The sequence below is a fragment of the Cygnus atratus genome, chromosome 23 (genome assembly GCF_013377495.2).
Source record: "Cygnus atratus isolate AKBS03 ecotype Queensland, Australia chromosome 23, CAtr_DNAZoo_HiC_assembly, whole genome shotgun sequence".
Classification (NCBI taxonomy): domain Eukaryota; kingdom Metazoa; phylum Chordata; class Aves; order Anseriformes; family Anatidae; genus Cygnus; species Cygnus atratus.
Genome location: NC_066384.1, coordinates 1785102 through 1812642, shown reverse-complemented (window position 1 = coordinate 1812642; position 27541 = coordinate 1785102). Strand labels below are relative to the sequence as shown.

General features: G+C 42.1%; 1 protein-coding gene across 1 annotated transcript in view; it reads left to right on the top strand.

Moving 5' to 3' along the window:
• The window catches only part of CSMD2 (CUB and Sushi multiple domains 2), a 290461-nt gene that overhangs the window by 24695 nt on the left and 238225 nt on the right, over positions 1-27541 (top strand). Inside the window, exons 2-3 of the mRNA XM_035562044.1 lie at positions 1411-1627; positions 17588-17700. Coding sequence (XP_035417937.1) covers positions 1411-1627; positions 17588-17700 — 330 coding nt within the window. The remainder of the gene's footprint in view (positions 1-1410; positions 1628-17587; positions 17701-27541) is intronic.

The window sequence follows — 27541 nt, the reverse complement described above, 5'->3', positions numbered from 1 at the left end:
TCCCAACACATATACTGGCTTCCCCAGAGAGAAGAAAACCCTCATATATCCAGAAATTGTACATCATGGCAGTTGATCTTTATCTTTGGGATGGAGTGTTCACAGGTAGTGCTTTGGGGAAGGAAAAATTGATTTGAGGGAGGTGTTAGATATTTAGGTGGTGGGTGCAGGACTCGGCTTCTGTCTCAGAAGATGTAGCTACAGAGTCAGGGCAGCTCCTTAGGAATACCGATGGGCAGACGTTTGCTTTGTGTTTGGCCTGCGTGAGGAGCTGAAATGGTTCAGAACTGGGTGAGTAAAAACAGAGCAGGCTGGGAAGGCTGCCTCGAGCCACCGGTTTCTTTCCTGTGTGGCCTCATAAGGTCTAACAGGTATGTGATGTGACTGGTAATGGCAGCTCAGGGCCACAGCCCACTTTGCATTGCAGTGGTCCAGTTGCCAGTTTGGAGCATGCAAACTGGAGACCAAGTGGGAACATACCTTTCTTTTAAGGCAGTCTGCGTGGAAAAAAGGTCCTTTGTAATAAACGCTGGCTCTTCCCTCTCCTGGGAGATAGTTTCAGGGCTAGCGAGCAACACGTACCTGAAAGAAGGCTGATGGAGAAGAACAAACTGCTGGCTTAGAAGTTGCAAATATTTGGGTTTTCTTGTTGTAGGTTCTTTTAGTAGTTCCAAGTCGCTGTTTGAGAATGGTTTGTTTAAGCCTTTGAACTGAGTCCTGCTTTTTCTGGATGCAGGACACCTTTAATTTCTGATTTTGGTCATCGTTTTCATGCAATCTCACGCAGACTGTTCATTTGGTGACTCAGTTCCTCTGTGTACTTATTTATTACGTCCATTGCAGTTCTTGGCCTTCCAAGGTGGAAGTGGTGCAAGTCTCTGTATGCACTGCTGAGCCCTGATCTTAGCTCAATCTTCTTTTATTCCAGTGCAATTAAGAGTAAAAGAAATGGTCAGCTTTGTCACTGTCATTCTGCTGCTTTGTGGCCTCTGTACCCTTCATGCTTGAGGCACCACGCTTGGCTAGATTCTCCTGAAATGGGGCAAATCCAAAAACACATAGCATACAATGAAGAGTGTATTGGATTTGGTCATGGGCTGTGAAAGGGCCTTTGGGAAAGTATCTGTTTTCCAGTTATAGTTGGCGGCTGCTGTAATCTGGCTGTTATTAGCCTATTAGATTTAAAGCTAGAGGGAGTGTTACACGGGAGATGGGTGTGTGGGGTCTGACTTCCTGCAGGGAGCACAAAAATGCATCCGCAGAGACTACCTTTATCTGTTCCCCAGGACCAGGAATTCCTGGGGAAGAACAAATTCATTGGAAAGAATCCTGTGTGATCTGTTTTGATGGAGATTGTTAAATTTGTATTCTGCACTGTTTGACTTCTACTTTTGTCTTCTCTTTTGCCAGCCCAGAACTGCAGTTACATTTTGCATGGCCCAAATGGGACAATACAGAGTCCAGGCTTTCCATATGGATATCCAAATTATGCAAACTGCACGTGGACAATCACTGCCGAGGAGCAGAACCGGATACAGCTTGTTTTCCAGTCTTTTGCGTTAGAGGAAGATTTTGATGTGTTATCTATCTACGATGGACTGCCTCAGCAGGGGAACTTGAGAACAAGGTATATTGTCTGTAACAAACAATGATGTTTATAAACATGCTCCCATTTCTTCCACTCAGAATAAGGCATCTAGGTTGCAGGTTGATGCTGCAATAAACTGGGAGTTCTTCATGAGCAGTTCTTATAGCTGTTTTGCTTTCTTATCTCTGATAAGGTTTGAAATGTTTCTCTGAATGCCTGACAGTAATGATTTATCAAAAGTCATTCCAGACATCCAGAGAAGTTAATTAGAAAATGGAGTAAATGGAAAGCAAAGCCAATGTGCAGAGGAGCTTCCTTCAATCCAAAAGAGATTCTCTGAGTGGGAGGATGGATAATGGATTTCAGGTTATATTTCTGCCAAATGCTTTGTGGGTCAACTTGGGTAATTCCCTAATTTGTAGTTTTCTCACTAGCTGGGCTGGGATGGTATTTTCTGTTCACCTCTGACTAAACTATTGGACCTTCAGGGGTAAGGAGTTACCAAGTATAATAGCTTAGTATGAAGACTCTCCATGGAGTCTGATCTCTAAGACTTTCAGGTACAATCTTGGTATTAATATAAAGTTAAATGAGAGGCTGATTATGAAAAATAATTTATTGCTGTGATAGCAACTGTTACGCGACATGCCAGATTTCTGCGTTTGAAGGAATAATAGCCCCCTAGATCTGAAGCATAGATGAAATCTGCTTGGTGATGTGTGATATGACTGCTGTTTTCTGATGTGGTGTCTAACTGCAACTGATGTCTGATAGTGATAAAGGCAAAAAGTAAGAAGCAATGGCAGCCTCGAGTGTTAAAATCTCCAGTTGGGATGCTGTAATCATGGACAGTTCTGGAAATTAATTTTACTTCAAACCATTTTCGAATGGGTCATTTGACCTCAGTGTCTTGTCAAACACAACTGTAAAATCTGAGTTAAAAACACTGGTGAAAATCAGCTCTTTATGTAGATGATTTTGGTTATGTAAATAAATCATATCTTCATCTTGCAACTGTGCTTGAGAATCATCCTAATTACAGGACCTCATCATTTAATCAGAAGGTAGTGTAGTGCTTTGCTTTGGGTATTATGTAAAAGATGCCTACGTCTTATACAAAATTCTGCTCAGGAGATTTTGTATGGTGAGTTGTTGATGCAGCTTTTGCCCTGAGAAGCCCCCAGCAAATTGCTCTGCTCATCAGCAGTGCCAGACATTTCCTTTTGCCCTCTGGATGTCAGTGGAAGGTTCTGCTGAAGAAGCAAAATCCATGAATGAGATTAGTTCAGAAGTAGGGTCATGGTGGAGTAAATCGGTAAGACACTGTAGATAAATTGCATCCAGGTATTGTTCTGAGCTACTCATAATCATGATATGATTACAGATAGAAGTACCAGCAAGGGCATCTTAATGCAGTTCGTCAGTACAACAAACTTCTGAGATGCAGCTTGGCTACTGTCCTCATATCTTGCAGTCTTGCAGTTTGGGGGAAGGTCAGGAAGGCAAATAGTGTCCTTCGACCTGCATCATTGGTGAATGTGTTGTATGACTTGGGTGTCTAAGTGTATGTGAGTTGTAGATAAGGTGCTTGGGTAGTGGTTTGTATTTAGTGCAGTGGGGGAAAAGTAAAATAAATGGAAAGAAAAAGGTATTGGAGAAGCTTTCTGGAGGTCTGAAAGGACTTCCAGAAGTTAATGAGAAATGGACTTGTGCATGATGGGCACTAGCATTCTTCCCCTGGACATTTCTAGGTTAGTGATTTCAAAACCTGAAGCTTGCTCCTCTGTGCTATTTGCTGTCTAACCGCTTTGTTCGGCTAATATTTTTTTTGTACATCAATCTTACCTCATTAAACTCTGTAGCTGTTGCCCAACATTGGCCTTCTTCTTCTTTCTCTGTTTCTTTTCCTTTGGCTATCAATTTTGTTTTTTCTGACTGCTTTCCAAATGTACTCCATTCATCATCGAAGTGCAGTGCTTGAAGATGGATGACCACGCGTCATTCATCATACTACCAGGAGGTGGGCCAAAATAAGCTGTAAGAAAGTGTAAAAGAAGGAAAGAAAACCTGTTTATGTAGAGAAGGTAACTATTTTCTTGACTGCTGTTCAAGGCCTACCAGCAAAACAGTTAACAAAGACAGGAACTGTACCTCTCTGCTTCTCCCGGACAAGTTTATGTTGTTGGACATCAGGGACTTATTTCAGTAGGTCTTGCCTGCTTGTCTGGGAGGACAGAATGATCTCAGTACAAATGATGGGCTTACCTGTTAATATTTTCTTGCAGAGGGATGGAGACTGGTTAGTTTTCTCAAAACCCTGGTATTCCATGTAAGCCATGTATTGCTGAGAGCCCCCCCCAGTCTGGTGTCTCAGTGTCGTGCCTGTGTTCCTTTCTGGGAAAGGGTTACTAATTGTGTTCATCCTGTGCTGGCAAACACCCCGTTGTCTTGCAATTTAATGTGGTGTGAAAGTTCCCTAATAGAATAAGAGCAGACTTAATCCAATGAGACATTTGCTAATAAACTGCTTTACTGTATATTAGGGAATTTGCCTTGTGCGTTCGTGATGTGTGTGAATATTAAATGTGTTTCAGTGTCTTAATTTAGATATCCAGCGATGTTGCAATCTTTCACTGTGACTTTGCCTTGTTCGATAAAAATCGGACCTTGTTTCTCGTGATAAAAATCAGAGTCCTTGCTTCTTCAGCCTCTCTCAGATAATTCTGCTTTTTTGCAGTGCCATACGCTGGCTTTCAGCCAGCGAAACCACCACGAGCAGGGACCGCTGTAGCAGAATCTTCTTTGGATCCTGTGAACAGAGATGGCTGCAGATTTTTTTCTCCTTGACCTGAGTCGGAGAGCTATGTGTATTCAACAGTTCAGAGACTTGTAACTTTGGTGCCTGCATGTGGCTTTCCTTCTCATCAGTGTTTGTGCTCATAAAACCAGACCAAGCTATCCTAAATGCCCATCCTTCAAGTCCCTGAATATTCTGAGTTGCCAGTGGGATCAGAGGGGCGCGTGTAGAGATCTGATCTGAGAACTGCAGTTGCTCAGGAATACTTTTTGCAAATTCCCATTGTGCTTTGCTGATTGTGTCATTGTTAAGAGGATGCTCCAATCAGGTTGGTTTCCTGATTGGTTTCCCACCGTGCTGGGCTTAGCAGCTCAGCAGAGACCTGACTGAAATTTGAATATTTGGAGTTATTTATGGATCCAAGATTGCTGTGGGATTTGGGAGATGCTTTACACCTTTTCATATCTGAGTGTTGTTACATGACATAACCAGACAGCAGCTGACAAGAAGAAAAACGTAGCTAAGGAAAACCACATGACATCAAGTAGCTTCATCTGATACTGATAATTTGCAGGATGCTTTTAATGTAGGAATCTTAAATTAGTTGCTAATTTACTTTTTTGAAGTTTCAGGCCTGCAGTAAGATCCAGAGAAAGTATATTTACAATAGATTTGGAAAGTAAGTTATTTCACAAGCATAACCCTATTCTCCTGAAGGAAGCTACTGAATTTACACTCAGAATAGGACTGGTCAATTTAAGAAATCAGAAGTTTTTCCTAAAAAAAAAAAAAATTAAAAAATTAAAAAATTAAAAAAATTAAAATTGCTCTGGAAAGGCAAAAGGAAAGAAGGGGCAATCTTTTTTACCAGGTTATGCTGTTCAGTTGCACACATGCTGAACCATGCCAGGGTCAGCAGTGAATGGAGGCTTTCATGACCGAACAACCTGTGGGCTTTGCTTCCCATCTGACATGGGGAGGTGACTGTATTGTCTTCTGGTCTAACAGGGAATTTTTGAATAACACTGAATTTGGCTAGGAAAGTGCTTGAGCCAATGTATCAAAAAAAAAAAAAAAAAAAGAAAAAAAAGAAAAAAGCCAAGTCTTTGCTCTAGCCAGCATCTTGGTGGTGCAGTTGGTGTGTTTCTGCAGACATTACCGGGAGGTACGAGGTACGTGTTTACACAGCAGGAGGAGCTGTCCCATTCTGATGCCTCCGGAGTGTTAGGGAAAATGAGGTAGGAATTTCCAAACAATGGCTTCCTACATAAAGCAAAGAGATCTTTGCTGCCTTCGGCTCAGTGGAGCTGTAACTTGTCTTCTAGCTCACGTTTTGGTTGTTGGTCAGCGTTTTCTGTTAAAGTTTGTGTTGCTTATTCCAGGGAGATGCTTGTTCTTTTTCCCTGGCAGATAACTGAAGAGTTGAGAGGAGGATTGCTATCAACGTGCTGTGTGTGCGGTTAGAAACCATCTCTTTGGCCATATGTAATTGACTGAAAGATGAAGTATTTTGTTTGATCTTAAAATTACTTGATGCTACTGATAAGAGGTGAATTATCCACCAGCGTGACCTATTTTACAGATACAACAGGAATACCTGTATCTTGCCTGTTTCTCATTGATAACCTTTTAAATACTCTTTGAAAAATTGAACTGGGTGTCTTGTACTTAATTACAAATCAGGAGAAAAAGCTTTTGATCTTAAAAACGATGAAAAGGGAGGAGGAGAAGAGATAAAGGGAGCAGTGCAGGAGAGAATTCCCCCCCCACGTGCTGGGTGCTCCTGCTTGCAGCAGGGTTCTGGGGTTCTGCCTTCAGGTATTGGACTGGCCGAGTTCAAGACTGTTAAAGAATTTTCTGGAAAATAGCATTTGCTGTCTGGTGATATACAAACTTGTGTTAGGATTTTGTTGAGTCACCGTTGGTCCTGTGACATAGTCCTTTATAGTTAGCTCATGTCTCCTAGGGGATCATAGTTCTTTTTACGAAGGGTAAAGATAACGAGAATAAAGAGGGCCAGATAAATCCTTCTGTCATCCTTACTCAACTTCAGAATACTATCTCCATTTTCCCTTTAGCAGAGTCTTTCTGTCACTTCATATTGAGTCCCTGGGGAGGAAAAAAAAACCAACCCAAACACTTCAAGCTCTCTGCAGAGTAACACGCACGCAGTTTTTTCCTGATGCTTGTTTAAACTGCTCCAGCAGCACAAGGGCCTTTTGCTGGCAGCCCCATTGTATTGCTCCGAAGAAGTGCTGAATATTTGAACTTTCAGATTTTGAGATATTTGATGGAACTAAGTCCTGGAAAGCTAATGGAGTGAATGCAACTGTGTTTATGGCTGTTCAGTTCTGAGGCTGTATTCAAATTTTCTGTTTTTTTCCAAGGACAGTGTTTGTTGTGACGAGTGATAAAAGCTGCTGCTGCTATCAGGGTGGGATGTTGTGTGTTTTTTTTTTCTCCTGCCACGATACTGGATCCTTGGCCCTGTTTTAAAGGTTAAAGGATCTGCCCTCTCAGATCTTCCTGTTGGGTTGTGGCCTGTACCATGTCTGGTAAAAACAGGACCTTGTTGAAAATGTGAGCCTTTTATTCATAGCCACTGAATAAAATACTGACTGGGGAGGTAGTTTCCTAGCTGATGGCTGTTCTGCGTTTTGTCTGTGGGACCAGCTATTCCCTGCTGTGTGTTTAGTACAGGGGCTGTCTGTCACTGGGCCTTAAGGCATTATTGTTACTCGAACAATATTTTGTTTTCAGGATTGGTTTTTGTTTTCTGTCTTCTGTTTTCCCCCTAAACTGTTGATTAACCATGCTAATGGGTAAAATCTACTAGAAAACGTTGACAATGCATCTTGCTTCATATTAAGGTATGCTGAGTGTAGAAAGACTTTCTATAATTAGACAACATCTAATAGATGTAATTAAGACTGCGCTGGAGCATTCTGCTTCTGATAGATCTGGGAGTACTGAATGCCGTTAGTAATTGAGGTGGGTTTTAAGGCATGCAGAAATGCCAGGGAGGATCGTGGTGTCCTGATAGATAGCTCTCCATGCCCAAGCTGGCACAAGTTATGAAAGTCTCCTATCCCTTAGATGCTGAGCGGTGGGAGGGAAGAAAGGGGGATGCCCACGAAGTGCCCTGCTGCAGGACATCGCTGATGTGTTTCGCCAGTGAAGTCCAACGTGCATGGAGAGGGCAGGTCAGGAGGGGTTTCTTCTTCTGGCCTACAGTTAACCTTGTGTTGCATAATGCATTACCCTTCCCTCTTTAAGCTTTCCTTTTGCAGTTTATCGCTGTAGTCTGACAATACGTGGCCTTGTTGATGATGCAAAGTAATTGCTGAAGGCCAGGACCAGGTAGTATTCTCTAGATCCCTCTAGCTGATGTTTGGTTTTACTTCAGGCTGCATTTTAGTCCAATGATTACAAGCCTTTTAGACAACAGAAGCAGAGCATCATGAAGTCTGAATGTGATCTGATTTATGATCACTGTAGACCCTGCAGTGCCCAAATCTAGTGTTCCACGTAAAATACATCTGCAAGGTGAGAGCTCTAATAGCTTTCATGGGATTGCTCCTCTTCCTTATCGAAGATGGCTAGTGATAAAGACAATATCTGCTGCTGTTTTACTACTAAATGTCCTATACAGAGAAAGTTTATCATCTTTTTATGTGTAGCAGGGAAGTCAGGCGTATGTCTTAGTCCTGTTCTGAGCCCAGCAGCTGCTCTGCTCTGTGACATTAGGCAAATTACTAATCTCCCCTTTCCCATCTGTAAAATGATATATTTTTATTTTTGTAAGTTAAAGTTGTAGAATGTTTAAAAGCCCCCGCTTGGAGGGCCTGTTTGCTAGGGTAAAGAAAGAATCAAAGTATGAAACGTAAAATTTACAGCCATACCTTCTAATGCCATCTTCCTGGAGGAAGAAAAAGCACATGGGTTTTCGTATTATCTTTTGAATGCAGTGAATCTCAAGGTCAAGGAATTTTTTCATCTCACTGTAACGTCTGACCTTGAGAGTTTCTCAAGCAAAGCACCTCTTTAGACAGTGTGCATTTCCCTTTTATCAAAATTAATGAAAGACTACAGGAGATGATACAGTCTTACTAGATCACTGAAGATACAATGAAATTGTGGAGTGCTATTACTTGCAGTCTGAAATAGAAAATTGACAAATCTTCAGTGCCTATTGACTCTAATTCATTATGCTCCTGTTGGGCGGCAGAGGGTGGCCTGGCTCCTTTTAGACTACTTGGAATTGGATTTTGGTGTGGTGCAAAAGCAGCTGCTGACATCTGGTCCTTTTTCTTAAAGAATATAATTGGGTTTTTGTAATACTTAGGGCTACAGCTGATTAGTGCTGCTGTAGTGGAATAAAAGGTTTAGGAAGGAGACAAATATTTTCATTTGAATTGTTTGGTAGTTTATGTTGTCACTGATCCATGTGTAAGTTGACGTGTGAAATGCTGTTGTTCAAGAATTTATGTAGAAGTTTTACTATAGAAATCAGGACCTTTAGCTAACCAGGTGTATGCAAGACAGACTCTCCCTGAAGTTATTCACAGCTCCTGGATTTGAGGCAGAGGGGAGTATGGAAGCAGAAAAAAGTGACTAATGCAAGGTCAAGGAGTAGCTCTGGTGCTGCTGGATTTGAACTTGAGGCTTTTCACCTCTAGCGCAGTGTGCATTACTGGGATCTCCTGCTAAACATCCACGGTTACCTGCATTTCTCATCCCAGCTCTGCTTGATACTGCTTGTACAAGGTGCAAGGGAACAGAGAAGTAGGTATGACATGAATCAATATTACAGTCTTTGGATAAATCTTCATCTGCAGGAGCAATGGTTTTTGTTTCAGGCTATTTTTATCTTATAACACATCTAAAAATCAAATTTCTTATTAACCTGTTTTTTGACTGTATTGGTTATGAAGAACAACTTGTGTTTTTGTGCCCTTTGGATGCTTCTTTTTAACTTCTAGGTTTATAGAAAATGAATTTCCATTTCCTTCTTGTATATTGCTATTAAATTTTGTTATTACAACTAAAAATTTAAGGAATTAGCATAGGCATAGCTGTGCTCTGGTCAGCAGTGGGAGTGCAGTTGATGTGGAAATCCCCCAGACAGATCACAGCCAGCTAGCTGAGCTGCCTGTCCTGGGACCACCTAGGCAGAACAGTGCTTGCCTTATGCTGCCACTTAATATTCACTTGGGGGAAGTAAAGATTCTCCCTCGAGACTGATGTTCGAAGTCTAGTTCAAAACCTGATTTTTGTATGCATAAAGAGTAAAAGGGATGTGCACCCTTGGCAGATGAGACCTGGAGTCACTCTGCATGTCAGCTTTGGCTCTTTACAGTTGCGTAGCTTCAGCTTCTTGAGATTCAAATGAAGAAAGCAGGAGGAACAGGGGTGCATGTGGAGTAAGTACCTATACTAACAGAGCCATAATTAAAGTTTTTGCTTGATTATGTGTCCATACGTTCACCATCTTGGATGCCCAGCGTGTTCTGGGATTATTCATGTGGCTGAACAGTGATTAGCCTTAAGGTATGTTCAACTACTGCTTATAGGAAACTTCCAGTTCTTTCAGAATTTGTTAGCCTTGTTAGCTGTTGGTACTGAGCAGGAGAAAACCTGCCTCTGTCTATTGAGGATTTATGATAAAAAGCCCAAAGGCTCCATTAAACTGTGAGGTTAGAAATGGTAATTGAGGATTGCCTGGGGAGAAATCCTGTGTTTACTGGGGGAGGGGGAATGTAAAGCTCCTCAAGAAGATGTATATATTCCTTGGGCATCAGCCAATGGTGTGTTGCTTCATTATCAGGCTGATATTTGCAGTGTCCTCATCGTGTTCCTCTTTCTTGTATGCAAACACGTTTACTGGTAGAAGGGAATCCTTTGAAAATGGAGCTACTCCCACACGAGTCAAATATTTGTGGAGAGAGCCTGTAATAGCAGGTGAAATCCTTGTTTGTTGTGCAGATTTGTGCTGCCTCTAAGTGTTTGTTACCGGCTTCTGTTTATCGCTGTTGTTATAGCTGGGGTCGCAATTGTGCCTCTGCGGTTAATGGCCTGTGTGCGTGCTCTCTGCTGGGCTCAGGTACGCAATAAGCATACGCCTCTCAGTTTTGCTGCTTATCAGTGGAATGTGTGTCGGATTTACCATGTCTGGAGGAGGAGGAATGTGTTTTTTTTTTTTTTTTTTTCCCTGAAACATAAATCCTGTCCCATTGAACTGTCATTTCGTGGCTGCAATTATTGAGACTTCAGTGAAATTTTGGCACTTTTCTCCCTTTGCTGGATCACTTTTTGAATGTCTGGTCAGGCAGACAATAGGTCCCCAAATTGCTTCCTGGAGCTCATGAAAGCTCCGATAGCATCTGTAGCCTCTGTACGAGGCTTTTTTCCCCATCTACTGGATTTCACACCCAAAATGACTTTTTTTTTTGAAGAAAGTCAGAAATAATGTAAAACTGCCAAGTTTTGAATTGATACTGCTGAGCTTTACTTGGTTTATATCCAGTCTTGTCTTTGTTTACTCAGATTATCAGCTCAGATTTGCCAAGAGGTTGCTAAAATTTGGTGAACCACTCTGAGAATTTTTCTTCTGGGTTTGTAATAACAAGACCAGAAATATAGCTGCCAAAGTTTGTCAGAGATCTGCTTGCATTTCACTATTATCTGGGAAAGTACAGGCAAAATAAGCACAGAAGGGATGTGATGAAAATTCCAAGTCTGTGCTTTTCCTACTCTGTCCCACTGTATGGAAAAATGAAATGTATTGAAATGTGATGCTTAGTTTCTGTTCACAGCTTGAGAGCCATGAAGGCCTCATATATTTGAGATGGCTGTGGAGGCTTTAGGCCCTATAAATAACACTTTTCTAGTGGGAATTGACCCAAAACCCATTTTAAATGAGCAAAGAAATCCATCTAGGCTGGAATTTATGAGCCCTGTGACTGTCCCTAGAGACTGTGTTAGTTAATGAAGCCTTTGTCAGTGTCAGAGAGGTAAGCAAAGGACTCTTGTGGCTTGATGAATTATACTTGGCTTGGAGAAAGGAAGAAAATGCAGTTCATTCGTAAGTCACACTGGCACGTGGGCTTGATTGGATGATGTTAGATTGAAGACTGTTAGCAAAGGGTAAATAAACTTTCTGAAAAAATCCAGGCACAACATGTGTCACTGGATGAGTTTAAGGGATGTGATTGTTACTGGCTTGGTAAGAAAAATACACAGTAATGTATCAGACAGAGTGAACTGATGATAGTATTTTAAAAGCAACTTAATTATCAACCAGCTGGGCAGCGAGGATGTTTGGAAAATAGCATGGAATAAAATGGGATGTGTCGGTTGGCAGCGAAGTACCTTGGAGTTGCTTTGTGAAATGTGAACAGAGAATTTACGCAGAGTTCCTGGTACTGCTGGTCACAGCATGCCTCTGGAGATACTTGCTCAGGACCTCTTTTGGAGCTTGACTCCAAAAGAAGAGCAGCTTGGTTTTATGCATAAATCATTCCTACAATTTGAATAAGTAAGTGTGAACTGAAACTGGTTGTATGTTATTACAGTATCACTTTAAGCCGAGATCCTTTTGGTTCACCGCGTCATTTCAGAGCTGAGAATTGTCCAAGTAATGCCAGTGAATTCTGCCTTGGAGAAGGGACTTCTGTGTGTCCGCAGCATGCAAGAGCTGAAAGTATGCTTGGATTATGCCCTGCTTGTTTTCTTGGTGATTAATTAAAACATTCATGGTACCAGTTATTCTGTCCATATGTTATTTAAAACAATAACATCTTAATGTAATTGCTGCTTTATTTAATAAAGAAATATGAAAAGGAAGGGAGAAAAATTGACAACAAATATGGGGAAATTAATTAAGGGATGAAAGATGGTTTGTAAAACTCAGGTATTAGTAGAAATGACAAGATGCTGTTTATTCCCCCACCCCACCCCAATTACTTCACCTCCACAGCCACAACTGTTTCTAAAGAAAAAATCTACTTAGAATGAGGTCTGAGACGGAAGGGTTGTAGTGGATAAATTCCCTGATCTCTTGCATCTGTTCTTCTGTCTTGACGTATAGCCCATGAAGCAGCCTTGGGGAGGGCTTCTGTTAATGACCACCAGTACATGGGGCTATGTTTCCAGTTCCCTTAAGATTTTAATTTTTAAGCATACAATTCTGAAGGTGTTCTCGTAGCAACTGGAGTACAATGCTGGTACATTCTTTTCATCAAGATTAAGAAAGTTGCAAATATTAATTAAATACTGCTCATCTTATACCCATTTTTTCAGAGGAGAGATTGAACATATGGATAGTCTCTCTCCTATTCCTGTGTGCATGTCAGCCAACTGTCTAGCTGAGTAAGACACACAATTTGATTCAAAGTTGATTGTAAGCTTTTGGGCTCTTTCTGTTGGCTCCAGCTGGTAATGGATTGGTCTAACACTTCATGAATGCACCTTTCAAATGACTGCTTCGGTTTGCTGCCTTGCTAGCAGGGATTATAGTGTGAGAGGACTTGGCTGGTGATTCCAGGCTTTGTTTCCCAAACAGCAGCTCGAACTCTGAGGTGGTATTTCCTTAACACTCTTACACCTGACTTTGCTTGAAAATTGCCCTGGCATAGTAAGGGCTGCCAGAGCAGCCCTTATGGAACCAGGTCTTTTTGACTGTATGTGGTGAAAAGAGTGGTTTGTTTGGGAAATTTTCGCTGATAGGTGCCTTTAAATTACATGCAGGAAAAAGTCACTGAAGTATGGTGTAGTGTAATTTAATGCTGGGTTAAATGATGCAATCCAATGCGTTTTCATTAGATGTTCTGAGACACTTCTCCAGCATTTATGCTTTAAAGGCTGTTGGATTGCCAGCTGCAATAACTATTTTGATTGCTGTCTGAGCTGATGGTGGGCATCCTACCAGAAAAATAATGTGCTCTGTTTTAATTACGGCACCTGCACTCCGAAATGGGAGCCTGTGTCGCAGTGTATGATAGCACTGTACCTGACGGAGGGGGACTGCAGTGTGCAGCGGGTGGAGGACAGTGGCTGGAAAGGGGCTGAGGCAGCCTGTCCCGGCTGCGACTTCGAGGCAGAAGGAGCGCTCGGCCTCAGGCCGAACCTGCCGAGCAGAGCAGTTGGGGGGCCTGTGTGTGGTGTTCACCTCCTTGGGTGGGCAGATGGGACGAGTTTGCATCGGGAAGGCTGTGGTGGCATGGGGCATGATGGCACTGTGCTGTGGGGGAAGCTGCTGGGCTCCCAGCGACCGGCACTGCGAGGCCTTGGGCCTGACCTCGGTTCTAGCCCAGCTGTTGTGTGAGGCGGCGGTACGAGTGGTACACCCGCAGTGTCTGGCAATGTCTGGGGCAAACCCGGGGCAAAGCGTGAGGAAAGATGTGCCTAGAGATGGGGGATTTCTGTTTTGATTTGTTTTGGTATATTGATTTTGCTGTGCTGTGATGCAAGGGCAAGCTTATGAAGTGGTATTTCTGGCACTGGTTTAGTTTGGTTCCTCACAGTAGGAACAGAATTAAGCCAATGAAAAACACATTGAAAATCTCACACAATCAGTGTTGGCCCCAAGCAACTTAAGGGGATAATCACTCAATAATCCATTTGGCCAGAGGTACAGAAGAAATGGAAGATGATTATTCGTGCTGTTATTACTGCCCTCACCTTCTTGTTATGGCCCTTAATAAAAACAAGGAATGGAGTTTGCTGCTTTTCTTTCTCATTAGCGTATACATCTTTTTTTTATTGCTACACTAAATAACAGTGATATCAGAATTACTGTTTCATGTATGAGGCTGTTTGGGAATGATTTCATATTCTCTCAGCAATCATGTTGATGTCCATGCTTTAAATTTGCCTGGGCTGCAGATTTAGGGAGGAAGGCGTTGAGGACAGTTTAGCAGCCAGGTCAAAATGAGGCAGGGTGTCCTGCCATGCTTGGCTGTTCCTGGCTCTTTGGAACGGGCGTGCTGAGGTTTTACAGGCACTGGCCTTGTTAAATTAAATTACAGTTTCCTCAAGAGAATATTGCCTGCTCTCTTGCTTGGAGAAGATGAGGACATCAGAAAGGAGAAACTGCAGTTGTGTGTGTGTTGGTTGAAGGTTTAAGACGAGGAAAATCATAACTTGTATTTGGACTGCAGTTGCTGCAGTCTGTAGAAAGACTGAGACCAAACCTCTGCTCTAGTGGAGAACGGGTGGAATTAATTCCATGGCACGAGTGGTGCAGAAGACAGGGAAATCCATAGCAGAGAAGGTAGGCGTTGCCATATAGGTATCTTAACTGTTGAGTATTCCTTGCTTCTTTCTGAATAAGTTTAGTTTTAGCACTAATGTGGGCATTTTCATTTATTTTGTGGGCAGCAGGCTGTTAGATTTGAAGGGCAAGACATGGTGTTTGATCACCTTCTGTGCCAACAGGCAGCCCATCTCCCACTGGCCATTCCAGGGATACTACATGAATGCAAACACACATGCGAAGTTAAGGACTTGGAGAGATGGTTGGGTTTGTTTATTAATTTTTAGAGTTTCTGGAACCCCAGAGGTTCCTGTAAAAATTGTTTGTTCAGTCAGTGTGGGATCTGTAGAAGACTGAGATCAAACCTCTGCTATCATTTCATGCCCTTATGCACAGGCCATGCTTCCCTTTCAAGGCCCTGTAACTAGAAAGTACGAGTATATGCTTACAGGCAATTTTGTTTCAGGTAGCACATAATTCCTATTGACTCCTATGGGACATGTGCACTTGCTTTCAGGTAAGCAGACATGTAAATGTTGCCCTGAATTAAAATCAACATCTGTGAAGTGGGGTCTTACTCGTACATCCTGTGAACAGAATCTCTGATGCAAAAACTTAGTTCACAGAGAAGAGATCTCCTTTGGAAATAAAAAGCACAGACTTCTGGTAACTAATTCTTGGATACGGATAAAGCAGTACGTGGTGATAAGCTGGGGGAAAAAAAAAGATTTTGTTGTCCCTGTATGTTTTTATTAAAATTGGTCTGTGTGTTTCCTGGATTTTTTTGAGCATGTGAGGGTCTCAATAAGACATTTTAATTAAATTGCAAAGTAAATTGAAAACTATGGCACTCTTTCTCAGTTCTGTGCACAGTAAAACTGTGTGAATCCTAGCAAAAAAGAATCTTGGAATCTTTTATTTTGAATGAACAGGAGCAATTGTTCTTTCAACTTGTATAGACAATGGCTTTTATGCTGAGAGCTGGTAAGTACTTCCTTGACATTTAAGTCGTGACTGCCATCATTGGCAACTGCATGCATTTTGCTGATAACTGAAAATTTTGCTTTAATAAGGTTCTCAGGCAGAGCATGTCAGCTTTCATGAGTCGGGTAGTTCAATCTATTTGACATAATATTTAAGTTTATGAAATTAGGAATAGAGTTAGAACAGTGAAGGAAGGGAAGTTCACTTACTGTCTCTGGAAGTTGCCAGGGGGCTGATGGCAAACTTAAGGAGAAAGTGCTTGGGCTGGAGCTTGCAGTGTGCTGGTCCCTGGGCCTGTGGGCAGAGAGGATGGTGGCCCCAGAAACTAAGGAGTTGTTTTTGTTGAGTGCTTTTTTTTTTTTTTCATTCCGTATAATACAGGAGGTAAGGAGATAACTTCAAATGAAATACATATTTGTAGGTATTTCCTAAGGAGCAGTCCATCACTAGGGATCTTTTGCCTTCTCTTTAAGGAAGACTAACTGGTGTATAAGAAGAGTGGGATGAGCAACTGCATATGTGTGTAAGAATCATTAAGCTTTCTCTCTTATAGTAACCATTTTTACTATACTTCTTGTGTTGGTCATGATCCAACGTGAATACTCCTGGTCTCGAACAGTACCACGTGGCAGTGAGTTCCATCAGTCACTGCTCCTTCTACATTTTAGTAAAAGTCCTGGTTTCAGTACGGTTATCGGGCATTGGGGATTGGGTGTGAATCTGTCCTTGATAACAGCAGGCAAGAATTTAACGAGACTGCTTTAAGAAAAAAAAAAAAAGCTTCTTATGTAAACCTATTATGTAAATCACCTTAGCCAAGCATGAGGAGATGGATTATAAGTTATGAAACTGTAATTGTTTGTGAGAAATGTACATTGGCTGTGTCAATATAGTAACAGGGATTTGGTGTCTGGGATCTAATAAGGCTAGTTTACAAAAAAAAAAAAATGTTTTTGTAATGTTTTTAATAAAATTAACAGTTGCCATTTATCTGTGAGTTTGCAAGGGGCTGGGGGAGAGACCAAAAAAAAGTGGCCTGTGTTTGTGCAGTGCTGTCTCTGGTCTAGTAAATAGTCTTGTCACCTTTTTCTACAGTTCTTCTTTTTGTTTGGTCATCTTGTGCAAATAAATTAATCTCTCTGGGCTTTGATTTCCTCAGTGATTAAAGAGTTAAGGATTATGATCTTTACTGTGGTACCTGTTAGATATTAGGTCACTGGATGAAGAAGTGTCGTCTCTGGGATTGTTCTTGTAGTGTCAGACAGGGAAGGGAGGATTTCCAGAAACATGATTCAAAACATTGCAAAACTACAGAACATATACTCAATGAAAGCAGCCACCCTGATGGGATTTAATAAATCGCTAACGTCAGTTTTATTGTCTGCTCTCTTCTGCTTTTTTGGATTGTTTGCTTTAACGTAGTTTGTGCAATGCTGCAGAATCTTTACTCCTAGGTTCTCAAAATGTGTTTTAAACATTATTGAATGATGTCTTGGGCTCACTTGGCAGCCTTAAACATTGCTCCCACTTCATGGATAAGGCCTGTTATTCCAAAGGGCTCAGTGACAACTCTGAGACCAGAGCAGGGGTTTGCAGCTGGGTACTGCCAAACAGACATTAAATGAACAAGGTGTGAAGCAGATAAAATGGCTAAAAATATGGTCAATGAAGAAATGCATGTAGTAGATACTCTGATAAGCCAGAAGGCATTACAAGCCCAGGATGGGTTTGCCCAGCATTTGTTGAACAGCTCTTTAATAGTTGAACTCGATCTTTGCAGGTTCCTTCCAAGTGAACTATTCGATATTCTATTCTCAGTCTGGTTTCTCCAGCTCTGAAGATCCCCCTAACTCTTTCAGGCTGTGGTGCATTGTCCAAAGTGGCAGCTGCCCCACACTCGTTGTTTTGCTGGCAGATCAAAGGCAGCAATGGTGAGTGTAACCTTCCTCTTGATTTCTTTCAGGTTAACGGGTTTCCAGCTGCCTGCTCCTATTGTGAGTACAGGGGTTGTGCTGTCCTTATGGCTTGTGAGTGATTATGCGGTCAGTGCTCAAGGCTTCCAGGCAAACTATGAAGGTAAGTCTGCCCAGTTCAGTAACTGTCTTGAATCGTATTTGCACTCTCTTATGGTAGGGTGTGATATATGGAGATAAGCAGACACTCAGTCCAGGACAGAAGTGCCTGGTTCAAATGCAGTTTGATCCTCTTTTTTTCAGAATTCAAATCACTGATCCCTTACAAGGGTGTGAATGTATTTTTCCCCTTAGCATCTGTGCTCAAAATGTCTGTAAAAGCTTACTCCAACAGCTAGAGTGACTGAGACAGGAGCGTAGTGTGGAATTTGACAATGGAATCCACAAGGTTACAGCAAACACTGAACCCTGCGTAGCCACTGGAATTTACAGCTGAGCTAATGGGGAGTACAGGGCGGTGCACAGGGAGCTCGGAGATGCTGCATTTTTCTTAACATTCTCCTTGCTTGTCATTTTTTCCCTGCACCTTCCTTTCATAGTATTTAAATTCACGGCCTGTGTCTCTTGTAATAAATAATATGCAGTGTTTGGTGGTTGTGGAGGTGAAGGCTTGGTACCTCCAAAAAATTTTGGACCTCTGCTACTGGAAGTTTTCAAATACACGAAAGAACTGTTTGTACTAGAAGAGAGAAGGTGATTGTGATATGAGCTGGTAGTGCTGGGCAAATGACAGATTAACCATGTTTAAATTCGAGTTACGTTTCTGTTAATTATTGAGCCTTGAATGTTGTCTCTATCCATGTAAATGTTTTTCTTTGGAGTCCTAAGAAGTTCTTAGTCTTAATGATAGCTTTTGGTAATGAGTCCTACTGGCCAATTACCCAATGCATTAAACCAAGTAGATGCCTTCATTTAGATGATGATGTAGTCTCTCAGTTTTCTGCACTTGACAATTGTTCAGGTTCAGGAGAATTCTGTTTAATCAGAAATTAGAGGGCATTTAAAAGCTCTGCTCTGCCTTGAGGCAGCAGTGGCACTAGGATGTTTTTATTTAAGTGATCGTTGTTTTTAGCAGGTGTTCGCTATGGCTAGGCAATGGTGCTAAAGTTGTTCATCTCAATTGGAGACCAAGCTCTGTTTGTTCACAGGGCAAATGTCTGCTGGGGATGCTCTTGGCTGGTGGTGTGTGGCAGCTGTCAGCTTAGGTGAGCACAGCAGCACAGCGAGGACAAATGGATCCCATCCTATTTGCAGAACCTCTGCTAGAAATGTCAGTCATTATGCCTGATAAACATGACAGTACGTGGATCTCAAACTGTGTGATAGAGGACACAGAGCTGTTTTTGTACTTCCTTGACTTTGAGAATTGATTTTTTTGCCATTTAGTTGCACACAGTTTTTTGTACACTTCTTTGTATGACTCCCTGCTGTACTAGCCTGGTTTCTCCGATCAATCCCTTGTTGCCCAGGCATTTCCAGCCATGCTTCTGTGTCAAAGTTTTTACATGAAGTCAGAATTGTGCAAACCTGTTCTATGGAAAACTCTATTTTTGCCAAATATAAATTCCTTGCCTCCCCAACATACTGGCCCTTCTGCGTGTCTCGTGATGTTTATTGGCTGAGTGTAATTTTAGCAAAAAAACAAAGTGTTGGATGGGTCACTTCGCTATGGAGTCGGTAACAAGTATTTTTGCCCCCCTGTCACTCCAGAGGTTGTGGTAGAGACATTTGATGAAAATAAATGCGCTGGGAACATCAGAAGAATGAGGGTCACATCCCTGTTCCCCTTAATGCTTTGTACGTTACTGGTGGTTGAGAACCAATAAGATTGCTCTAAGATTTACCTGGCCACTTCAGAGGTATAAATGTATATGATTTCAATTTTCGTAGAGCTGTGTTCTCCTTTCTTCTTTTGGTACCTTCGTGCTGAGTCCCTGGCTTTCTGCAGCACCTTGATTCAGAAGGTAATCTCGTACACAGGCTTGCTCCAGGGCTACCCTTCAGTCACGTGTTTTAAATTATCTGAAGTTTGATGGTAAGGAGGCTTTAAAGCAGATAACCAAGTGCGTTTCCAGAGGGGAAAAAATAATAATAAGAATAAAAATATATATATATATATATATAACCACTGAGTGACACAGAGCACTGTTGTAAATTAAAGCTTTACTTTCAGAGATGGAGGCTTGCTGAAAGTGCAGCTCTGCACCTTCCTCAAAACAAGGTACTTGCTATTTGGATTTTGTTAACTCGGAGTAAAGGAGGAGATAAGTGTGGTTTTGATCAGAGGCACATAGTGCTGCTGCAATGCTGTTTCAGTTCATTGGTAATCTCCAACTCAGTGAATAGCTTGTGATTCGATAAGTCATGTTTAAAGACAGAACAATGCATCAGAGTCCTTGTGGTAAATGGCTCCTTTATGATCTGCTATCAAAGCAGGTTCATTATTCTCCTCCCCTTAAGCAATCACTGGGAAATGCACCAAAAGAAGCAGAATTTTAAAATTGGAACAAAAGATCTCCGAAACCTTTTTAAAGGAAGTCAGGAAGGAAATACGTACATCAGGGCACCAAAGTGATACGAAACCATTGCACTTAAACTGACGTCTGCCCTACCCTGGTCCTCTGGGCAGTACAGAAATTGAGGTTGGCTTTACCTAAGCTAAGATCTTCCCAACTTATTTAGTTAGTATGAGGTGTGCATGATAAAACCACTTAGAAGCAATTTCTTGAAAAAAACACAGATACCTACTCATATTTATGTACGTTTATTCATGTATGGTTGTTTCTGGATACACTTAAGGTATACATTTCACTTACTAAAAAAGGAACACTTTCATGCATTCGTGGCAGATCCTTTTAAAAATGTTTCCGCAGTGAAAACATTTAGAGATGCTGTAAGAACACAGGCAAATTGAGTTTCTGGAAGTCTGCGGAGCTTTTTGTAAGCCCCACATAGGTTTGATGCTAAAGGAGCACTAGAATTTGGGGAAAAGCCAGCTCCAGGGCTGCTGTGCTGGGATGCTTCCTTCTTGAGCGTGCAGTTTTCTGACTTTTTTTATAGGTGCTTGTGCATCGCTGCTAGATCTTCCTTAATGCTCTTGTCCTCTGACTTCCTCGTCTTCCTTTATTTAGCTTGCTATGTGTTGCCAGCTTGTTTCTGTCCATTTTCATCGTCTGATTCTTCATGTTCTGCAGTTTTTTTTTTTGTGTGTGATTTTTCTGTAGATGCCAAGTATTGTTTCAAAGCTCAGTAAATATTAGGGGGCTTGTATACATTTATTCTGCTGTGGAAGACAGTACTGACAGTGAACAGAAAGGCTGATGTGATCTTTCCCCAGCACAGCCATCTCATGATGAATGGAAACAACTGCTTCGGAAGGTATAATTCTGGGGTGTGTGTGCAGAATCTCTGAGTTAAAGGCACTTGGTCACAGCTTTGGAGACCTAACTTCTCATCCCAGCTCTGACGCAGATGTTCTGCATGATCTCGTGTTAGTCGTGAGGTCTGGGTTCCCAGTTCTCATGCAAAATAAGGCCAGAATGGCTCCTTGTCATACGCGCTGCTATGACTTTGCATTCATGAATGCACAGACAGCATTCAGGAGCTTCTGTGTGGCGTGGTGAATGTTGGAAAAGCTACGGCAGTCTCACATTTAGGGAGAGGAGACATGACTAGGTTGCCAGAAATAGCTGTAGTGGATCATCTGGAAAGGAGTGGGGGCAACTACTGTAGGATGACTGGGAATGAGAAATTGTCAGATTTGTCTCACTGAAGTGAAAGCAGAGATTTTTTTTTTCTCCATTTAAAGAAAATACTTGGGTTAGAAGGGTATTTTCAGAGATTCTTTTACAAAACATAAGCAGTTATTATTAAGCTCTACTTCAGAACGTATGTTTTAGAAAATATTTAAATTAAGTGCTTTCATGCCTATAGCAGTCACAAATTTGTGTTTTTTTTCCTACTAAACTGCCCCTGGAATTCACTACGATTTCACAATTAGCCTTGTTCACCCTTAGTCTATGCGATTTTTTTCCTTTTGTGACTAAATTATTCTCAAAATTCCCAACCAGCTGTTGTGGAGAGTCTTGCATTTCATTTCAACTGCAGGAGAATTTCGAAGTAGGCAGCTATAAATAATCTGAGTATGAATTTTACTAGGACGTGAATCTTGACTGTCTTGTCTTGTGAAAAATATTCCTGGAGACTTGGTGACCGAAAATGACCAATGCTTCCATTTATTGCTACCCCTGAAAGATGTGCGAAGCTAATATTAAGGCACATGTCTAGATTACAGTGTGAAATTAATTACAATCACTGCTGCCACACACCTGATGAATACACAGTAAGTTGACATTTAAAATAAATTGGGCAAGTCTTTTACAATATGAGGAAATTGATATAAATTCCGCATCGCTTCCTCAATAATACTAATAACAGTTCATAATGAATAAAGGGTGTTTTTTTAGCTTATTAATATAGGTATAAAATAAAATTCTATTATTATTTGTAAGCCATTACCCCTTGGCTGCCTCATTTTAGTACTGAGGGTTTGAAAAATAGCAAGGGATTCAAGGAGAGATACCCAAACTAGTCTTGAACGTACATGGTGCAGGAGCGATGCTGTAAAACACTGAGATGAGCTTAACGAACCTTTGTACTCCTCGAGGCTCTACAGGTCCTTCTTGGGGTGTTTATTGAACACGAAGCAAGCACTCAATGCCTGAATATCTTGTAGTAAGCTTTTCTGTTTTGACTGATGCTCTGCATTACAATACCTGCAGAGGGTGGAGGCGTTAGATGTGGCAGGAGCACGGGTCGCAGTGGGGTGAGTGCTGGATGTCCTGGGCTGGGTGCAGGAGAAGAGTGCAGCAACCTCTGAGCCCGGCATCCAAATGTGGTGCCCTGGTAGATGTGAGCAAAACCAAGCAGGCAAGGGGGAAAAAAAAGAGGATAGATGCTGTTTTAAGACCTTTTTTTTTTTTTTTTTTTCCAAAAGCAAAGTTAAGTTAGAAATTCAGGATATTCAGGTCCAGATAGAATGAACTAATGTTCATGAAGATCTCCGGACTCCTTGGCTACAAAACTGCACTGTGTAATGCACCAAGATTGAACAGTAGGTGAAAATTTTCCTTCCCAAGACATCGTGTTTGATTACAGCTGCAACAAATTTGATAGCTGCAAACACTAAGTGCCTGATTGAAAAGAAACAATTATGCCTAGAAGAACACTGCTTATTTTAAGAAATTAGAAGCGTTTAAATACAGAGAGAAACAACCCCAAGTAAATGGTACTGTTTTCCTTCATAATAAATACCCTCCTCTTTCTCAAGCACAAATATCTCATTCTTTAGAGGGTTGTTTGTGGAATTATGCATACATATTTAGATAATACAATTAAAAACTGGTTCCTGTCCATCTTTGCCCATTGCTTTTGCTCAACCGGAACGTTTCCTGGCTGTGTTGCTCTGTGGATGTGTTGTCACTGCACAAGTGAAACTGCTTCATGTCTCCATCTTCCCATCTGTAATTTGACTTTACAGTAACAGTTGCCCCGTTAATGGAGGAATATTCAAGATTTTTGCAGAAATAGCTGTCCAAATAGCTTCTGATTGTGATTAAGACCAGCAGTGTCCTTAATAAATATATAAATCCAAATTTTTTTCTTACATTACCTAGAGTCTTGGGGAATGTGCAGTTTTTGGAAGTCCTCTGATAAACTGGGAAATAATGATCTCATTTTTCAAAGACTGAGGTGGAGGCAAATCCTTTCTTTAGAAAACGAGTCTTTAACACAAAACTCTGGGAAGAGTTTCTGAAAAATTTGGCTCCGCTTTGCTTGTGCCTCAAGTAGAACTTGGGCTCAGATGGTTCAGATAGGATTCACCGGCTGCAAGTAAGTTCCTCGGTAGCAGGTTAGGTACTTCTGTTCTGCTTGCTTGCAGATGGCACTGAAGGGTCAGAGTTACAGGGAACTAGAGAGCCTTTAAGGCTTGGAGGTAGCGAAGGAAGGGGTGGTAAAGCAGCGGGGAGCAGCCCACAGATGGCGTGGCCACGCTGCCTTTGTGGGCTGGGTGGTGATGGCAGGGTGACTGATGCTTGTCCGGTGCCTGCTGAAGGCATGTTCTCCATCTGGGTAAATAAATTTCAGAACTGCCAGGCTAGTACTGAATAGGCAAAAATTTTTAAAGCTATAACTAAATGTACTTTTTACGCCAATTTGCCTTCTGAGCGAACACTGTATTGGGTTCATTTAAACCTCCAGCTGGGTCCCAATTCTCTCAGTACCTAAATCATAGTCTGAGACATACGGGGCTTGTGGTAAATTTACTGGATTGGTGCTTTTCTCTTTTTTCAGACCAAGGCAAATGAACGTGAATCTTGCAGCAAAGTACAGGTTAAGCCTTGTTTTCCTTTGTAGGTGGTTTCTTTAGCTTCAGGTACAACCCTGTGACTGTTAAAGGATGTATAAGAAGTTTGAGTGCTAAGATGATGCTAAATGCAAACTGATAGTGTCATATTTGTGCTGTTTTCCTATTCACACAGATGCATTTTGTTGTTTTGAAATGTCTTCTACATTTCAGGTTAGCACAGCACTCTGCTTTCTTAGATTGGAGCAGTGTTAGACTGTAGTGCTTGATGTACTGCTTCAGTGGTGGCTTTAACTGGTGAAATGGTTCCTAAATGTGTACATAGCCAGGCTTCCACGCTGAATCCACCCTATTACTTTTCATTATTAAAGAGCTTGCTTTGGAATCAAAGTTTTAATTAAAAAAAAAAGTTTGTAGTCCTCATGGTTTGTAGAGATAAAGCTATGGAGAAGAACAGTGTGGGAAGCCATAAAATGGTGTTTCTCTGAAGGTGCCAACACTGAAACAGCGGGTTCAAAATGCCCCTTCGTCTCTAAGAGGTTTTAACGCTGTTTCTGAGATATTCGTTACTGTTTTAAACTAATTGACGGCAGATGATTGCAGCAGACATGCATAGCTGGGTTGTTCCTTCCGGCATCTTTCAGCTGTCTCTAGTTTGCAAACAGGAAAACCAGGCTACACTTCATCCTCCTGTCCGTGAGCAGTCGTTTGAACACCAGCATCTCCTGTGATGCTGGTACCAAATGCTGCTGCTCTTCTGAAAACATGCTGATGGAATTAGTTACATCGCATTGATGATTAAAAAAGTGAGGATTGCAGTACTCATTACATCATTCCTTTAATTTGTTCAAAATTAATTTAAATTTTGGAAAACTTCCCAACTGTTGTATTGTAGGACTGCAGAACCTAAAAACCTTCCCAAAGTGTTTAAATCTTGAATGTTCATGTCTTGGAGCCCTGTAAGGAGCAGGTGGAAGGAGCGCACTGGCAGTGCTTCTGTAGGGCAGGTGTGGCTGGGGCTCCAGGACCGACCGGCACTTCCGAAGTGTATTCCAGGAGACTATGGGATTTGTTACTTGAATACTGCTGCAAACCGCATCAGCAAATTTGTAGGGAAGTGCCACGAATGAGAGATGCAGTTACAAATTCAGTACTTTTTCCGGTTCTGGGGACCAGATGTCTGTAGCTTGTGGTGATTTTTGCTTTTGGAAGGACCAGTGGGCAGCAGCAGCCCAACAGGGCCCCCGCTCCAGGCACAGCCCAGGTCGGGGCTGGCAGAGGAAGGCTGCATGGTTTGGGCAGGGCTGGGTGCTTCAGCTGCAGCATGCAGTGACTGCTGTCAGAGGGGAAAGGCAGCTCCAGAGCTAATTCTCTTCCAAAGTGAATTAAACTAAATGGAATTAGTGTTTTAATTCTGAATTAAGTACCTATCCAAGGTTTGAATGCAGTTCAGCTAATCCATTTTAAAAATAATTTGTGTTAATTTTTGTGTGTAGCCCACCATATGGAGAAGCAATGAAATAGCAGAGGACAGTAACAGATGACCCAGGAGTTCTCATCTTACTCTAATTCAAAAATTGTTATATTAGAGTTTATTTTGCTGCAGTAACTTGCTTAGAGCATTCAAGGCAGCCAAGAAATCAGCAGCTGAGATCCTAAATTGGCTGTGCTGGCTCCATGCACTTTTTAGCAATATTTATTCTTAGTGGGTTCATGGATAAGTTGTTTTGGGTCACGCTGCTGTTTCCAAATGGCTGTAAATGAACTGCTTAAAAACAAAGCAAAAATTCCAGAAAACATATTTGGGTGTTGATATTCCTGTCTGAAATGTCCCAATCCACCTCAACAGACAATAGATAATAATCACTTTAAAAAGTGTGATTGATCATAATGAACATCATGCAAGAGAGAAAGGATAGGAACAGAAAATAGGTGTTATCCCTTTCCTTGTCACTGCTGCTTGTCAAGAAGCAATAAATTGGAAGGAAGCAGAAAAAGCTCGAGCCTTGCTGAAGGAGGCAGTGACGCAGTGGCACTGCTTGGTGCTAAGTGGTTAAAGCGCAGCAGAGCCCTGCAGCAGCTTCGTGCCTGCTCCTCTGCGCCGGAGCGCCTGGCACGGCTTGGCTGGGAAGAAGCACGGTGGGAAGGTGAGGAGCAGGAGGACGCCGCGCTCACCGTGCTCCTTGTAGGGCTCCTGACATTGCTCTTAGGTTTGCATACGGGGAGCGCTGTCAGGGCGGTGCCAAACCGTGCAGCTATTCAGGCAGCACGGGGCGTTCTGGTTTGCTTCCTGCCTGCAAAGTGTTAATATCGGGACTACATGATAAGGCGAGACACCCAATAAGCAGTAAGGCAATGTGGTGTTGTCAATAATATTGAGTGACAGCATTGTTTTACACAGCCCAGCGTCTGGAAGAGCAGTAGTTGTATAATTAGACTTAAAGCATAGCATTGGATTTTTTTGTCTCCAATTAAGCGTTTTCTGTGTTATGCAAAAAAAATTTGGTTGGCAATGGGTTTCCATATCATATGGCTTCAGATTTTTTTTTATGGCTCCTTTTTGGAGTTTTTCCAGAATTTCTCAACTCCGTAGCTATGTCCCTGTTTATCATCAGCTGTTCACAACGTGCAGCTCCTGTTTCACTTAATGTACCATGTGCATCTTGAAACAATAGATTTTTGCACAGTCAGCTGTTCTGCGCAGTCACGTGGGTGGATTGGGGAGTGCAAAACTGGAGAGAGAAATAGCAAAACGCCCGGTGGGTCAGCGGCAGTCGGCTGGGCCCTGTCCTGGAGTGCCCCCGGTGCCTGCCCCTGCCTCTCGCCACCCCTCGCAGCCGGCCTGCACCAGCTCTGGAGGACGTGGCAGGCATTTATTCTTTTTGGGTAACACAAAAAACTTCAGAGTTTGGTACCTTAGACGAACTTTGTAAACAACTTCCAAAGGGCAAAAAGCTACCTGAAATCTCAAGCTGGTTTGTAAACCCTAATTTTGCTATTTATTTCCAGTTACCAATTTCTATTTACTCCTTTTTGTTATGTGGATGAAACTGTTCTCATGTCAGAAACTTACTCGAGTCATCAGTGGCATTTCAGCCTTGAAAGGGAGGTGAATGGAGACCTGGCATGACAGTGGTGACTGTTACTTTTCACAGCCATGGCAGGAACCCGTGGAGGTGCTGCTCAGTCTGATGCTTACGGATGATGTCCAATAAATTTGAAGTACAATGAAGCCAACAAGCCAGGAGTTTGCCCCTTGCAGTGTTCGGGTGCGGTGCCACATCAGGTAGTCAGGTGCTCAAACAAAAAAATCTCAATCGGAAAATGAAGAAATAAATGTAAACAGCTGTGATAGCCACCATTTCCCTGGGAAGTGTCATGAGGGGCGCTTCTCTTTAGGCGTGGGCAGTGTTCAGGTGCGAATACCTCCTGGTGCGGAGAGCTGAAATCAGCTCTGCTGCCAGCTGAGGTGCGGCTCAGCTCTGAATAACGAGAGCCTCTTGTGATTGCTGCAAGGTCAGGTACCTGCGTGGCCCGTGCTGTCTGTAGTGGCAGCTCAACAGAGCAGCGAGCTCTG